The sequence below is a fragment of the Syngnathus floridae genome, chromosome 1, assembly GCF_059516105.1.
Source record: "Syngnathus floridae isolate MCC-2025c chromosome 1, RoL_Sflo_1.0, whole genome shotgun sequence".
NCBI lineage: Eukaryota > Metazoa > Chordata > Actinopteri > Syngnathiformes > Syngnathidae > Syngnathus > Syngnathus floridae.
In genome coordinates this window covers 15,221,664-15,238,614 of record NC_142413.1, presented here as the reverse complement: position 1 = coordinate 15,238,614, position 16,951 = coordinate 15,221,664, and the positions used below count along the sequence as shown (strand labels likewise).

Genomic DNA, 16,951 nt, shown 5'->3' with positions numbered 1-16,951 from the left:
TTAATTAGCCGTTGGGGTTTTCTACAATCAACCAATCTTCATCTAAAAAATGGCGATCGATAAAAAGGGAGATGCTGCCCCCTGGGCGGCACTAGTTAAATAGCACCCTTCAGAAAATGTACCTTAAAAACGTTGAGATTTTCCGAACATTAAAAACTTTAATAAAACCAAACATATGTATGTGCTAAACAGGATTTCATAACATTTTTAATCTAAACAAACATTAAATCAAAGCTGACAGGGGGGGAAGGGTTTGTCTGCTTCAGAGGGAAGAAACACAAAGTCAAGCGATTCAACTGTCACGCTGCCTACAAGTCGACATAAAAACCCTGAGAGAACTCAGGAAAGAAAACCAAAAACAATCAGACGCAAGAAAAAGTGACAAACGTGTCCGTAATCACACAGAGCGAATGACAATGTTTCATCAATAATTCACAATTCTGTTGTAGTAGTAGCGTCCGTGAAGAGGAACACGATGGACGGGGAGGAGGTTAATGGTGGGTAGACTCATTCATTCGTCGGGGGGGATGGACACTTCTCCCAAACTCAGACGAGGAGAGGAGAACCCCCCATACCCACCTCCTCCGTGGTGGTATGTATTCAAGTTCTCTGGAAGTCTGAACCCCCTTTTCACCCCCACTCCACTGCCTCCCGTGACCGTATCAAAAGTGGAGGGAACTTTAATAGCCGCCTCCGTAGCCGCCGCCTCCTCCTCCTCCTCCCCGGCCATAGCCGCCTCTGCTGTACGGGGCACCGCTCCGAAACGAGGTGTAGCTTCCCCCTTTCATGGCGCCGTAGCCGCTTCCCCCTTTCATGGCGCCGTAGCCGGAGTGCTGCTGTCCGTAGCCCTCCCCGAAGTCCCCGTTGCTATACCCGCCACTCATGCCGCTGTCGTAGTCTTCGTAGCCCCCACCGTAGCCTCCAGAACTATAGCCGCCGCCGTAGCTTCCTCCACCGTAACCGCCGCCGCCACCTCCGTAGCTCCCGCCGTAGCTACTCGAGCCGTAACCGCCTCCTCTTCCTCCGCCGTAACTCGACATTGCTCTGCCGCGACCGCGGCCACCGCCACCTCGACCTCCGCCGGACATCTCCTGCTTGCTCATGGCCTTCTTTACCTCCACCTTCGTGCCGCTGATAGTGTGGAACTTGGTGAGCGCAGCCTTGGAGGCAGACTCGCTGTCCTCGAAGAAGACAAAGCCGAAGCCCCGCTTTCTACCGCTCAGCTTGTCGGTGATGATTTCGGCCTTCTCCACCGCGCCGTACTGAGAGAAGTAGTCGCTGAGGTTCTCGGACTCCAGATGATCCTTGACACCACCAACAAATATCTTTTTGACGTTGGACGACGCGTCTGTGTTGCTAGCCTCCTCCCGGGCCACGGCCCACTTGAGCTCCACGTTGCGGCCGTCAACGACATGTGGCCTGGACGCCATTGCTGCGTCGGCCTCCTCCGCCGTTGTGTAGGTTATGAAGCCAAAGCAGCGCGAGCGACCTAGCATCTGGTTCATAACCACCACGCAGTCGCTGAGGGTGCCGAATTGCTCGAAATAGCCACGGAGGCCATCGTCCGTCGTCTCCACGTTCAGACCTCCGACAAAAAGCTTTGTAAGTTTGGACGACATGACTAGATTCGCGCTAGGGAAGGTGCGACACACCGTCCCTCTCCTTCTTCAATGAGCGACGAGCGGGGCGGGACGTTTCGACTCGCGCTTTCATAAAACGTTACGGTTGCTGATTGGCCAGTTTGAAAACTGGCGACACCTCTACCGCGGTGATGAGCCAATCGTGTTGCGTGAGACTTTGCTTAGCGTCGTAAAAGATGCGGGAGCGCGAATCCTTAGCTCGTTTGCAGCCTCTATTATTTCAATGCCTTTACGTAGCGCAAATGATGCTGCTGTACACTCATCTATCATTTAGTCGTACATTAGGTTCCCACTTAGAATTACAAATGTCCATTCGTTCATGTTACATCATGGGCACCGATTCATTTTTTTAATTTCAAAGGTTTTACAAAGGGGAGTCAGCATTGGGTTTAATACGATTACTACAGTTACATTTCCTTTTGGTATCTTACCGTTATTTAATTTCCAGTGTAACTTCACATTTATTCTAATTCCAAAATATTGGTTTAGCCCATGTATGATGACATGGTGCGACCTGCTACACAACAAAGATACATAAGCAAGTACGATACGAAATGTAGCCTTTCAATGTTCACATTGCACTTGGAAAACTTGCATTTAAGACATCACATCTCCAGACTTGTAGCCCTGAAGCAATACAACAGAACAACATCCTCCCCATGTAAATAACTGACATAAGGACATCAGTGTATTGGTCATAATTTATTCTCAGATATATAAAAAAGATTGTCATTAAAAGAAGATTGTTATGATGTCGAATCGCCTTGAGCACCACAATCTGTAATACAAACAACGACACGATTAAAGCTTTTAGCACAACAGTTGTCTTTGATCTGGCAATGGCAAAGTACCACTAGTTAAGTCCTGAGATCACCTGAGAAGACTTGCACCATGCACCAGCCGGCTCTGCTCCGCACCGGCACATTAGGGGGGGGGGGGGGTCTTTTGCCTTCTCCTTTGCCCAGGTTACCATTGCAACCTGGAAAGGGGGAGGGGAGAAAAGAGAGAGAAAGCAAATGAGATTGTGTGCAAATAGACTTTTCGGCACACCACCACTTTTGTTGCCATAGTTAGTTTGTAAATGGTGGGAAAATTTGAATCCCCTCCTCCCAAGTCATTAAAAACCTAATGAAATCCCGACCCACCCCTAATGGCGTTTTACATAAGGATTAGCTAGGATTTAAGATGGTATAATATTCTTCCATACATGGTTGACCAACACAGAGATAAGATAGGTTGTTTTTACATACCTAGTTGGCTGGATGTTGATATCCTAAAGAGATATTTCAGACTCCTATCACAACCGACCCCAGGTAATCAACAGGGTCCTGACGTAGCCTACAAACAAACTGCTACGGCTATTTTGGCTGGGATATCCTACTGGAATACGTGTAAGAACACCTAAATGTAGGGATAATCAACAGGAATGAGCAAAAATGATGTGTCCACATAAGATAGTAAATATATATATATATATATATATATTCATAAATGCGATATGGTTCATTAGTCACATTTAAGTAAGAACATGGTCAAACCCTACATAGCCTACATGCATTGGCTGTGGGCAGACGTGTATTTTTGAAATACACCCACCTGACTTTAAAACTGGGAAAAGAGGCCCCGTGTAACTACAAAGCTGACCTGTGGATAAACTTGATTAATGAGTAAAGTAAAACTAAGCTATGTGGTGTAACCTTTTATTTAAGAATGAACATACAGAATAAGTTTCTTCCAACAGTAATGGATTGTTTTCTGAAGAACATGAAAGTACACAGCATACATTTGGATATTGCTCTACAGGCTGAATGGGAGGAATAACAAATCGACGCAAAATAGCCGCTGAGACGCCAGCTAGAATGAATGCGTGGTCGGTTTTAGAGCATAAAGAGAGAGGGGGGGGGGGTAAACAAAAGCAGTGCGTCTCCCGCCATCTTTACTGGGGGAAAACGTGAGTCTAGTCACAAAATGGCCTTGTGACAACAGTTAAAAAAAATATTTAACAGATGAGAATATGTGCTCACGCCCACACTGGAAACAAAAAAAAATGCATCTAAAATATTAAAATAAGAATAATAAAACAAGCCTACATCCAGCTTTTAACAAAGGGTGAACGCAAAAGGGTCTAATTGTTTAGACGTCAGCTACACGAGTAGTACATACAAAATGGTGATAATCTGTATTTTATATATTTTATGTATTTTAAGTGTCCTAATTTGTTTTAATTTGGTATTTTTTGGGAAGTGACCTTCCTACCTGTTACGGGGCTTTGAGGTCTTCATTTTGTTTGGGGGTGGGGGATGACCCCCCTCCACCACCATTACTGAGTTTTGACTTTTGACGTCCAAATCCACGGCTGGAGGTATGGTCTGGAGGGATGTTCGGATGACCTGGTCTAGTAGCCGCTGTAGCCCCCCCTGGGGTAGCCGCCACCGCCGCCGCGTGAGTAGGGGGCTGGGTTCCGCTGGCCGCCGAAGGGTCCCTTCATAGGACCGTAGCCAGAGGATTGTTGGCCGTAGCCGCTGCCGAAGTCGCTGTAGCCGTTGCCACCACCGTAGCCGCCCTGGTCGCTGTAGCCACCCCCGTAATGTCCGCCGTAGCCCCCGTAGCCTCCGCCGCTGTTGTAGCCTCCACCGCCATTTCCGTAGCTGTAGTTTCCGCCATAGTCTCTACTGCCGTAGCCATTTTGATTAGCCCTCATGCCTCGGCCGCCTCTTCCTCTCGGGGACATGCCGCCCCTGTTGGCCGCCTGCATCTCCTGCTTGGTAAGAGCCTTCTTTACCTCCACTTTGTGTCCATTGATGGTGTGGAACTTAATCACGACGGCCTTGTCGGCAGCGTCGTTGTCGGTGAAGTACACGAAGCCGAAGCCCCTCTTCTTCCCAGTGTCCTTCTCGGAGATTACCTCCGACTTCTCGATTTGGCCATACTGGGAGAAATACTCGCTGAGGTGATCCTCTTCGATGTCGTCTTTCAGTCCGCCCACGAAGATTTTTTTCACCTTGGCGAGAGCTTCAGGTTTGTTGGCGTCCTCTCGCGACATGGCTCGCTTCACCTCGACTGTGTTGCCGTCGACGGTGTGCGGCCTAGCAGTCATAGCGGCGTCGGCCTCCTCCGGCGTCGAGTAGGTGACGAAGCCGAAGCAGCGGGAGCGTTGGAGCTGCTTGTTGACCACCACCACGCAATCGGTGAGCGAGCCGTACTGCTCAAAGTGTTTGCGAAGCCCGTCGTCGTCGGTGTCTACATTGAGACCGCCGACAAACAGTTTACATAGCTGGTCGGACATGTTTCAAAATGGAGATTTACTATTACCGCAGAAGAATCTTTAGATACGGTACCTCAAATCTCAAAATGGTGGACGGGTAACCAACGCAGTTACATTTATATTGAAGCACCAGTTACGTCACGCACGCTTCGACTTGGGTACCGCCCTATTTCCGTTTTTTATTTTGATGTTAAAGCCAACGTGCCCTTTAAAGATGTTTAAAGGTACCTCGATGAATTGCCTTTATGATGATTTTTTTTTAAAGAACTATCGTATGACATTTTCAAAAGTCAAATTAAACTGATTGGCTATTTAAGTAAAGAGATAACCTTTCTTCATTTTGACATTCTAGTTTAGCTGACCTGGTCGAGAAACCTTAATTTGCAACTTTAACCATAGCTTGAAAACCTGATTGGCTATTTAAGTAAAGAGATAACCTTTCTTCATTTTGACATTCTAGTTTAGCTGACCTGGTCGAGAAACCTTAATTTGCAACTTTAACCATAGCTTGAAAACCATAACTTCAGAGCCTAAAGCTTTTCACTCAATCTTGAAACCGCAATTTGAAACTCTTCCCAACTCTGACACGAAATAATAAATTGACACTCTAAGGATTGTTTGTAACCTTAATATACTTCTACTTCTTGGCTGAAACCATCTCCCAGTCTTCAAGCCTTTATTTGAAACTCTAACTGGCTTTAAATCTTAATTTGAAGACTTGACCTTGCATTGAATTTAAACCATATTTCACAACCCTCATTTGAAAAGCTAACCCTGGCTAGAAACTGTACCCCTTATTTGCAACCCTAATTTGCTCTCATAAGACTGGGCTGGGCTTGAAACACTAACTAAAATCTTATTTTAAAAAATTAAGCCTTTCTTGAAACCCCTATTTGACACAATTTGTGGGATGCACAATGCACACACGAGTAATGTACAATCAGCATTAGAACGTCAAAGGGGTCTTCAAAAAAATTCTCCCCTGAACCCATAACGTATGAGAACTCCTGGTTTAAAAACAAAACGTTTGTAAAACATCTCGAAATTTGTTTCAATGTGATGTATATGTTAATTAAATTTACTTCATTAGCATGACACGGTTCGAGGTTTACTTATTATATCTCTATGACTTGCTATGTCATACCTCAATTGTAGGTTTCAGGTGAGAGACGCAGTAGAAAATTCAATGTGAAATGGAGTCAAGTGATGAGCAAGCCACACCCACAAATCACAGAGACACAAAGAAGGCAGCCAATTGAAAAGAAAGACTGGTAAAATCTTTATGAGGCATATTTATGACGAAACAATCATCTTCACCTACGTCTAAGAACAGAAACACACAAGACGACAGTCCACAAAGCAGCAACTCCTGGTTTGTCACAGTCCTTCAGTCAGAAAACTTGAAATTAAAAGTCTGGTTTACTTCTATGTGGTGGGGATTTGAAAACTTTTTTAAATTTCATGCTGAATTTTGTGCTTAGTGTTGATCATTATCAATCGAAATGATGGGGGGGGGTCACATATCAAATCCATGACTGTTTCACACAATCCTTTTTTCATTCCAAAAGAACACATATGGATAAAGTATTGGAACACGTAAACAATTAAATCAGTCAGAAGTTAGACCAAGAGTCCTATAGTTCAAGATATGTTGGGCCACTTGTTTGCTTCCGAGTGCACAAAGCCAGGTCCCATGGGAGCGGTGTGAAAGAATGAGCCCGTTCGCCCCCGATGGCAAGCTCCTGTCCCCAATACCAAGTGTCTTTACAATTTTCTACCCACCTTATAGTATGGAAAATAACAGTGCCCATATAGACATGTATCAAAACACCTCACTGGCCCCTCGTTTCATAATTTCCAAAGATTTGTCAATTTATTTGCTTTTTGTAACACAGTGGTTGAATTGTCAAGCAACATTATGTACCTCATTTAATTTTGTCCCACTATCATAGGACTCCCATCGCGAGTGAAACAAGTTAAGCCGGATGGTGAAAATGAATGTGAGAAACCTTATACAAGTCCCAAAAAACAAAAATGGAAGATCAGCCTTATCGCCAGAGACACTCTTGAATTAGTGTGTGATCGTAGAAAATAAACGGTCGTTTTAGTGAAAGCTGGAGAGCAGTTAAACCAGAGGAGCAAAATACTTGTTCAGTCGCACCCTTAACCCTAACCGTCCCCCCCCCTGCCCCCTACCTCCTACACAATGATGCGTCACCAGGAGCTGTGAACAAAGCCTATCTACTATTTACATCTCTAATGCAGCCCTGATGTGGCCTTTTAAAGCCATGTAGGGAGGTGGAGGCAATGTCAGAGGCAACAATGTAGGCATGTAACATCATCCAGCCTCCAGCAAGAAAACACATACAGGTTACTTTGCTACCTGGCAGGCATGTTTGCCAAGCTAATCTCTGGACACCAGTCTTGAAGGAAGCATCCTGGTATCTGTGAGAGCCAATGGCCAAATGATTGGAAGGAGGTGGTTTGTGAGGGACACGGATGGGATGTGCATATGTAGTTTGGGGGGGGGGGGGGGGGTTAAATCTTGTGGCATTTTTGTTGGGTTACAGCGCCTGATCACATGATGTAGACCTTCTCAGCCTGAGAGAAGCTGAAGACTTCTTTGGTTCTGGGGCAAACTACTTTGTCGTCTTGGCGGATGGAGAGCAAGGACTGCGAAAGAAAAACACAAAGAAAAACATTTAAATAATGTTTAGTGTACCTGTACCTGTGTAGAAGTACCGCTCTTATATACTAGGGCTACACAATTTTGGGAAATAATCTACAGTGCCGTGAAAAAGTTTGTGAACCCTTAGGATTTTACAATATATTTGCACTTTTTTTAAAGAAATGACGGTGACAAGTTTACAAAAGTGTTACAGGATATTGACACAAGGCTAGTTAGCATTGACACAAATCTGCAAAACCCTGTTTTAACAGGAAGCATAAGAAAATAGCAAAAAAATCAAAACACAGGTGTGAATAAGTTTGTGAACCTTTCCACCTATAGAAGTTAAAACTGACTGTGTGACATGTCTTTCAATACTAGATGACTTCGGGTAATTTCATGTGACTTGACAGACCTTAAAGCCACACTTGTTGTATACGCACCTGAATGTACTTGTCATTTAGTAGAGCTATACCTGCGTGGACACAAACATTACAAATCTAGCAATGGGAAGATCTAAAGAGCTGTCTCCAGACCACAGAGGAGCAATAATTGCAGCTCACAAATCTGGAAAAGGTTACAAAACCATAGCCAAAGATCTGCAGCTACATGTTTCAACTGTAAGACAAGTGATTTACAAGTACCAAGAACATGGAGTAACTACTTCACTTCGAAGATCTGGTCGTCCAAGGAAGATAACAGGCAGAGCAGAAAGAGAGATGGTGAGAGAAGTCACTGATAACCCCAGACTTACCTCTAGAGACCTTCAGAAATCTCTCTCAAGCAAAGGAATTGAAGTTCATGACAGCACCATCAGAAAAAGACTGGCTCAGAATAACCTTCATGGAAGGGTAGCAAGGAAGAAGCCATTACTATCAAAAAAGAATATTGCAGCTCGGTTAAAATTTGCTCAAGAGCACATAGGAAAGCCTCAAGAATTTTGGAACAACATTTTATGGACTGATGAATCTAAAATAGAACTTTTTGGCCAAAATCAAAACAGATTTGTTTGGAGACGACCAAACACAGCTTATCAACAAAAGCACCTCATCCCTACTGTAAAACATGGAGGAGGACGAGTACTCGTATGGGGCTGCTTTGCAGCAGCAGGACCAGGGCAACTTACCATCATAGAAGGAATCATGAATTCCGAGGTTTACCAAAATATTCTGGAAGAAAACGTTAAACCGTCTGTAAAGAAGCTCAAGTTAGGAAGAAACTGGATGCTGCAACAGGACAATGATCCAAAGCATGCAAGTAAATCAACATCGGAATGGCTCAAAAAGAAAAAATTCAATGTTCTGGAGTGGCCCAGTCAAAGTCCAGACTTAAATCCGATAGAAATGTTGTGGTCGGACCTGAAAAAAGCAGTGCACCAAAGAAAACCATCAAACCTTGGACAACTGAAGCAGTTCTGCAGGGAGGAGTGGCCCAAAATCTCCCCAGCTCGATGTGAGAGACTCGTCAGTACTTACAAGAAAAGATTGCAAGAAGTCATTGCTGCTAAAGGAGGTGCAACAAGCTATTAACTCTGACTGTTGGCAAGGGTTCACAAACTTATTCACAACTGCGTTTTCATTATTTTGTTATTCTTGTGTGTTTATAGTTAAAATATAGTCCTATTAATTTGTATTCAGCCATAATGGCAATGTGTCACCATTCTGTAACACTATTGTGAACTTGTCTCCGTTATTTCTTTAAAAAAATGCAAATATATTGTAAAATCCTAAGGGTTCACAAACTTTTTCACGGCACTGTAATTGTGATTTGTTTTCCCTCTCAAAATTCCGTTTGGGATTTAATTGTTGAGTTTTTTTCAAAGGACTTGTTTTTATTTTTTTCCCCCAAACAAACTCAATTTATCTTTATTCTAAAAAGCATACATATATATAAAAATATAAGATTAGGGATTGTCAACCGGTGGTCTGCGACCCTCTAGTGGTCCGTGGCGATATTGCAGGTAGTCCACAAAATCGGAAATAGAAAATAATTAACATTTTTAAAAATAAAATTGATTCATTATTTAGACTTGATTTATTTTCTAGCTAATTTTGGGAATCATTTACCCATCCGTATTATGTTAAATGTAGCTGAGATTCCCAAAATAGATGATGCAAGTAGCCTGTATAGGTCCAGCCTCCGGTGTAAAATAAAATAATTTTCCGCGAAAACAGCGGTCCCTGACTTGCTTCTTGGTTTTAATGTTGGTCCCTTGGACAAAACCACTTCAACACCTCTGTATTAGATGGCACTAAGATGAAGGCTAATGAAGGATTGATTACTATTAGACAGTTTGTGTACAACTTACTACTTTGCGTGCAGTTTTGTAAGCCTACATCACATGCAAACTACTTTGGAGATGTTTTACAACCATTTTGACTGATAATTAAATAAAACACAAGTTTATCAAAATTAAAGCTTACATATTTTTACCCACTAACGTCGCACTTGCTAACGAGGAGTAAAGTTAAGATTATACATGTTTATGGTGTAACGTTTGATTACAAAAATGGGTAGATAAATATCGTGCATCTAATTGAATGTATATTCACCTCTAATGTACCATATCTACCTGTTTTATTGTCTTTGTAGCCATCATATTTAATGTATTCAATCAGGTGCATTTCTAATCTACCATAAGTGTTCTACGTTACACACTTCTAATGTATCATTTTGACCAAATTTACTGTTCCCATTCCAGGTTGTGTATGTACTCACATTGTATCCATATACGTATCCGTTGGGAAGCATCATGGGGGGGTTGTTCTCATTCATGACCTCGCCGGAGATCTTGCACACGAGCCTGGAGTTGGCGCAGTGGGCCATGGGCAGAGGCTGAGCCAACTTGTTTAAGGACTTGCTGCACACGGGGCAGTCAGGGTTTTTGGAGGTGCCATCCTCCTTGTAACACTGACTGGAAAAGATAATTAAGGTTCACATTTCTTTACATGCAAATAAATAATTTAAGTATCTTCCCTCTCTTGGCATTAAAATCAGAAAAAGCCCCATTATGGGATCTTGTTAAAATGTAAGCCTTTAACATGTGATATTACTAGTTAGTCAAATAGCAATTACTATTGTGTGTTATGTTACTTAGTAACATGCTACCAACATCACTGGTGATGTGGTGTGCTGTGTTGCTCATCTCCAGCAACCCACTCACTCTAAGAGCAGTAAGCACAAAAAAAAAAACAGTTTAAATCCCCCTACGTGTCAAGCCCAAAAAAGGATACGGCGTCTTGATGGCCGACAGCCCGGCCTGTAGGGTAATGGTGAAGACGGAGTTGTTGCCCAGCTGATGCAGTCGATAGTTGTCGTACCGGAACTGCTGAATCAGCATCTTCCAGCGGGCCGGATCTAACAGATCCTGAGAGTGTCACAAGATTCTCACATGAACTGTTCGGGACCAGGTCACATGACTCCTGTCCATCGTGTGAATGTTACCTTGTACGGGGAGATGTGTGTGTCTGAGGGAAAGGCCAGCATACCCATCACCTGCCGTACTTCATCCAACTGCCCCCCCTCGGCTTGGCTGAAATGTTTCCTTGCATGTCTGGCATGGAATCGGCATGTGGTATTAATGAAAGCACTTAATAATACTAATATTGCAGTATCAGAATACCTAACGGCATCCATTCGTTTGTTCTGTCGGATGAGCTCGATGAACTCCTGGATTCTCAGACTGAACTCCAGACAACTCTGCACAAATAAAATCAGATCATGTCTATCCTTGTGACATTAGTGACACCTAGCGGTGAAATGGAGTACATGTAGTGCAACAGTAAAAGATCCAAGTTACGTCGCTCGCCAAGCCACTACTGGCTGATCGCATGACATTTAAAAAATAAAAATAAAACTATTTTTTTTCTATAGGGGAGAATCCATGCCATCGCTTGATTGACATACAGGTAAGCCTGTCGGGAGGCAATCAGAATGAACAGTGACCACACGCCCACCCCAATGCACGCACTCGCTTTTTTGTAGTGGGAGCTCTTTGTGACATTTTAAAAGTAGCTCGTGAGCTGAAAAAGCGCGAGCACTAAAGAGGTGAAATTTGGAGAAACTTTTTTTTCTATACTACTGTTGTACAACTTTTATTTACAATTCTCACGTGAGGCTAACATGTATCCTGTTGACTTGATTACGTGTGTTATCTAGTGGACAGTATGATAGGACTCAGGTTCTACTTATTACCTTCATCTTGCGAAGGCGAGACTTGTTGTCATGGCACCAAGCTAGGCAGGTCGCCGTCTCCTGCCTTTCCAGGGACTCCTCCACCTCCTTTGCTGTGAGGAACATCTCGATGTTGACCAAATCCTGAAAAGTTCAAGACTTGAGTACGCATTGCCCAAGACTGGTGAGCAGTGCTTCAAAACAAAAAAATGGCTGACCTCGATGCCGCTCTGTCTCGCCAGCTTGACGGCTGTATTGTAGTATCCGCAGCGCAACAGGTGCTCCACCATCATGCGGTCCATGCGTTTCTTCTTCCACAGATTCACCGAGGCCGGCTGGTCGCTGCTGTGTTCCTTCAGATGCTCGATGCGTCGCTTGCACAGTTTGGCGCTCTCATCCTCTGCCTGGATGGACTCAGCTGCCTACAAATAGTTAGCGCATTGAATTGAGCAAGACTCATGGAACAAGTGCTATACAGTTCCTTCACTGCTTTAGTGAAGAGAAAAAAAAAAAACAATTAAGGCAGAGCTTGATTTAGTAGTGATAGCGAATGGAGACTCGTGAAGCATTGACAGCTCATTTGCAATATTGTCTCAAATGGTCGGAAGTGTCCAAGTTGGGAAAAACGCTGACCTGCAGTGGACACATTTAACCATTGCAAATGGGCACACATTTTACCCATATGCTACTTTTCTATTTTGAAACATTTAATAAAATAATGGCTGTTTTTTTTTGAGGGTGTGAAACATATTAATGGCATTTCCATTCATTTCAAAGGCGAGGGCTAATTTGAGATACAGTGGAAACGCAAGTCACAGTCAAAATTATTTTGGAAAAGTTACCTACTATTTGGTGTATACTAGATCTGTGCACCAACGAGTCCTACTTTTGTTCACGCGTTCAATTGCGCATGTCAAATCGATAAAGTATCAGTACTTCTACTTCAGAACAGGATGCGAGCACTTTTGCCACCTCTGGTCTCACAGAGCAAATGCGGTGTCCACATAAACAAGTGCTTGTCACCTTTCGTTTTAGTGCGCTGAGCTTCTCCACGACGCCGTCCAGCAGGGACACCACAGAGTCCACCACCGGGAAGCTGCTGAGCGTCTTCTCCAGCTCAGCCACCACCATGGTCACGTGACTCGTCTCCCTGTCTATATTTTTCTGGGCCGCACGGAATCGCTTGTTCAGTGTCTCGTAAGGCACCTGAAGAATGGCAAACAGGGAGATGTTTGAGCACCTTGACGCAAGGATGAAAAATTCGTGTCAAGTCGGGATGGGCAAAACAGCTTCTACAATAAAATCTGTTTTTTTTTTCCTAGCAAATATTTGATACATTTTAATAATGACCACCCCTTGACTTATAGGAAAGGAAAATTATAATGATGCCATTCAAATATTTTTTTTCCTCAAGCAAGCAGAGACTGTATTTTTACCCCAGCATGAACTCGCACCAACTTTTACAGAAATAGCGGGGTAAAAAAATGTTTCTCTTGGGGGGAATCCCATTTTGATTGATTCAAACTGCAATATTTCCAACAAGCTGCATCCAAATAAATAAAAACAATTGATTATATAGATAATAAATACATAAAATAATTACATAAACGTCCGCACTGCCGGGCCAAAAAAAAAAGTTTAAAAAAAGACTCATCAAAAAATGCATGTATTTGTAAGTTACAAATGGTGACCATTACATATTGAAAACAGCCATCAACTGTTCGGCTCTGCAATCCATACACACACACACTCATGTAAAATCCTACAGGTGAAGCACTGCAACGCCGGCAAAGTATTTGCAGCTTTGAAGCATTTACTGCAGGTCAAAGGTTTCCACCATTTGCAACGGATAGGGTCTCTTTGACTTTGATTGACCCACGTGAGTTCCTTCCGTCCGCTTCATTTTTTGTCATATACAGCACATACATTGTCATATACATATGCATATACATCACTTTCTGACTTAAAAGTCTGAATTCTCACATGAAAATGAGGATTCTGACAATTCTGAGTTGAAGGTGAGAATTCTCACTTCAGAATTTGAAGATTAAAAAAGAGAATCCTGCCAACGATTTTCTCTTCTTCCCTGGCCCTAATCCCCTTCTGTAATTATGACTAATACTACAATATATCGCTTAGTAAAACGCACACCTTTGCAACCAACTAGTGACGCAAATGGTAAAATAATCTGCACTCCTGTATCTGTACCTTTATGTGCAGTGTGCTGCCTGTTATGAAAAGGACACTTCATAGAAACAAAGCTATGCATTTCATTGGAACATTATGGAAAAGTGTGGCTAAATATGTGTTATGTAAGATTCTGAAGTTCAGATTTGCATGGACACTTGCAAGTTCATTTTGCACATGTGTGTTTTACACAAGTCTGATTTTCTTTCCTTGATGAATAAAAACACAGACAACACCAAGCTTGGAGAAAATGCAAGGAACAAGAGTAACTGACGTCCACCAAAAAAGGTTTGTAATTTATTCTTGATGCCACAAGATGGTGGGGAAAATATTCTCACATTTAGAAGAAGAAAAAAAGGCTGGGGGGGGAGCCTCACCTGTTCAATTATGTCACATTAACTGAGGCGAACAATTATATTAGTGCCTGAATGTGTTTATTACATGTTTATTTTGTTACCATTTTTCAATAAAGCAGAAATGCCATGTCTATCCTTGACCACCTCTGGGAACATTAGCTATTAAACACTGGACATAGTCTTTTACAGTTTTTCTGCCCAGCTCAGCACCATCATACAGACTAATTTCTACTCGAGTCTATCTTAACATCAGTCGTTTGGAATAAATATTACGAAAAAGCTCTGTGGCAGATATTGTGCTTCAAGTTTCTTTTTTTCCATGAACAAATGTGTACTTTGAATAATCATTGCAGCTCTACAAGGAATCACGTTGAACTGAAAGGAGGAGCTTCATTTAGTCAAGCCATAACCTTGTCTAATAGAAATAATGCTTAAAGCATCAATAGGCAATTACAAACCTTTCAGGGTGGGCGACACTTACTCACTGACTTTGGCTGTAGGTTTTGATCCCTATCTTCTTCCACATGCAGCAAGCTCCCTTTTTTAATCCAACAAATAAAAGCTAGGGACACTGGAATAGCATTCGGCTTCATTTCAATGTCTCACACATGAATCAGCATGTTAGAGGAGACTGTAACAATTGCTACAAATGTCAACCACTGCATTCCAAATGCAGTTTGCAAGGCTATTTGTATAAATGCAGATTAACAGCCGTGATGACAATTTGTTCCTGCAACATGCCTGCAGACGTGTAGCCCCATGCACCCCCATTTGCTACCACTTCTACTCCTAAAATGGATCCCATCATCGCCAACCCCCCTCTGACTGCAGCATCGACACAGACACAGTAGACCCAGCCAGCCCTCCTTCAACATAACACATACAAAGGCTGATTAAACATGTGATGCATGAGCTTGATCATGTACTTGCTACTCACAACGAGAGATGCAGAGTTGTGTGCGAGGGGCGAGAATGGGAGGACGAAGATGATGATGATGAGGGAGGTAATCCGGGTTTGGTGTCGCAGCGAGAGAAGAGCGGCTGCTTTCATTTCCTCTCGTTGGCCATTTTGTGAGGAACATTCGCGGAGAACAGGGGTCGTACCAGCCCCCCTAAAACCGGAGCTACTCCACTACCCACGCCCCCCAAACAGACTAACACGAGTGATTTCAACCGATCTCCCTTTCAGATGGCTCGGATTTGTATGGCACGAATGCTTGCTCTTTGAGCCCTAGATGATAGCCCGAGATAGATTGTTCGACCGCGCTGCCGTTCGCTTTCCAGCTGACTGTCAAAACGTTTCAGCGTGACGCCATTTTACGACAAGAAACACATTCCACCCCGTCGTCCATGTTGAATAAAAGGGGGGACGCCATGTTACACTGACATGTCATTTTAAAGTCTTTATTGTACAATTTAGTGACAAGGAAGTCTCCCCAAGTTTGTCATGCGAAATCGTGGCACCTGTTATTTGGGTAAGACAGACGTTTGATAGCTTGGCTAAGCTATCTCGGCTAACGTTGAAATCCCGTCAAGATTGGTGTCAAATTAGTCAGAAACCAGCGTCTCTCTCCATTACCCCCGGTTACCTTGTGATAAGCGCAAAGGGGTCACTCGGTGTCACTCGACATCGGTAGTTTACCTTGAGCGTGGGGTATTCTTGTACTTTAAGAGCCATGGAGAGTTGAGATGCTGTCTCTTGCACCGCCATCTTGGTTTTGTGCGTGGGGCTTTCAACTGAAGGCTTGTGTGTGTGTGCGTGTGTAGTGTACATGTGGTTGTGTATGTGTGTCTTTTTTTCTTTTTTTCTAATGCGTCAGCATGGCGTCGATCGCTCGCGACCGCCGTCTGGAGGAACGGTGGCAACATTAACACCGCTGACCAACAAATATTTTAATTTGACTAGTTAAAATGAAATTTTACTAATTGAGCATAGGATAACCGAATGTTAAGGTAGAAAATAGAGATCCATTTTAAAATGTCTGCACTCTATTTTTTTTCTCTCCAATTCTCCCAATTCTACCTTGAAATCATAACATTACTTTGAAACTCTAATCCTGGGTTGAAAGTGCACTTTCAAACCTTGACCGTGACTTAAAACCCTTCTTTTGAAACCCAAACGCCAGCCTGAAACCCAACTCCAACTGCCAAAACCAGCTTTAAAAACCTACTGTAATTCAAAACCAGAACCCAAATTTATAACCCTACTTTGACACTCCAAATTTGACCCTTCTTTGGGACTTTAATTCTGATCAACGACCTTGCTTGGGAATCCCAACTGTGCCTTGAAACACTATTTTGAAACTCTGAATCTGCTTTAAACCCTAACCCTGTCTTGATACCTTACTTTGAAACATCAATTCTGGCATGAAAGTCTACTTTGAAATCTTAAATCTGACATCAAACCCTATTTCCAAACCTGACTGGAAACACTACTTTGAAACGCTAACCCTAAATTGAAACCCTACTTTAAAAACCCCAACTGAACTTGAAACCCTACCTTGAAGCAAATCCTGCCTTGAAATCATCATTTGGAACTTTAATGCTGACTTAAAACCCTACTTTGAAATTGTAACCTATCTTGAAACCCTTATCCAGACTTTAAAACCTACTTTGAAACCCTATCCCTATCTTAAAACCATGTGTTGAAACCCTGACCTTT

General features: G+C 43.0%; 3 protein-coding genes across 4 annotated transcripts; all 3 read right to left on the bottom strand.

The window, feature by feature from the left end:
* Positions 1-138: 138 nt before the first annotated feature.
* On the bottom strand, positions 139-1,695 carry LOC148404281 (heterogeneous nuclear ribonucleoprotein A0-like). The gene has a single exon (XM_088375697.1). The coding sequence runs from the start codon at positions 1,617-1,619 to the stop codon at positions 681-683; it is 939 nt and encodes a 312-aa protein (XP_088231823.1). The 5' UTR covers positions 1,620-1,695; the 3' UTR covers positions 139-680.
* Positions 1,696-3,326: 1,631 nt separating this feature from the next.
* Positions 3,327-5,018, bottom strand: LOC148404280 (heterogeneous nuclear ribonucleoprotein A0-like). The gene has a single exon (XM_088375710.1). The coding sequence runs from the start codon at positions 4,924-4,926 to the stop codon at positions 4,036-4,038; it is 891 nt and encodes a 296-aa protein (XP_088231836.1). The 5' UTR covers positions 4,927-5,018; the 3' UTR covers positions 3,327-4,035.
* A 1,142-nt stretch (positions 5,019-6,160) lies between these two features.
* maea (macrophage erythroblast attacher, E3 ubiquitin ligase) lies at positions 6,161-16,093 on the bottom strand. Of its 2 annotated transcripts, none has more exons than XM_088375676.1 (9): positions 15,932-16,093; positions 12,770-12,952; positions 11,965-12,168; positions 11,768-11,890; positions 11,196-11,272; positions 11,018-11,126; positions 10,807-10,940; positions 10,292-10,487; positions 6,161-7,578 (listed from the first exon to the last, which is right to left on the bottom strand). In XM_088375676.1, the coding sequence occupies exons 1-9, from the start codon at positions 16,061-16,063 to the stop codon at positions 7,483-7,485; spliced, it is 1,254 nt and encodes a 417-aa protein (XP_088231802.1). In that variant the 5' UTR covers positions 16,064-16,093; the 3' UTR covers positions 6,161-7,482. The 2 variants fall into 2 exon arrangements, with proteins under 2 accessions (XP_088231802.1, XP_088231811.1); XM_088375685.1 differs by lacking the exon at positions 15,932-16,093 and adding an exon at positions 15,227-15,554.
* Between the last annotated feature and the right edge of the window lie 858 nt (positions 16,094-16,951).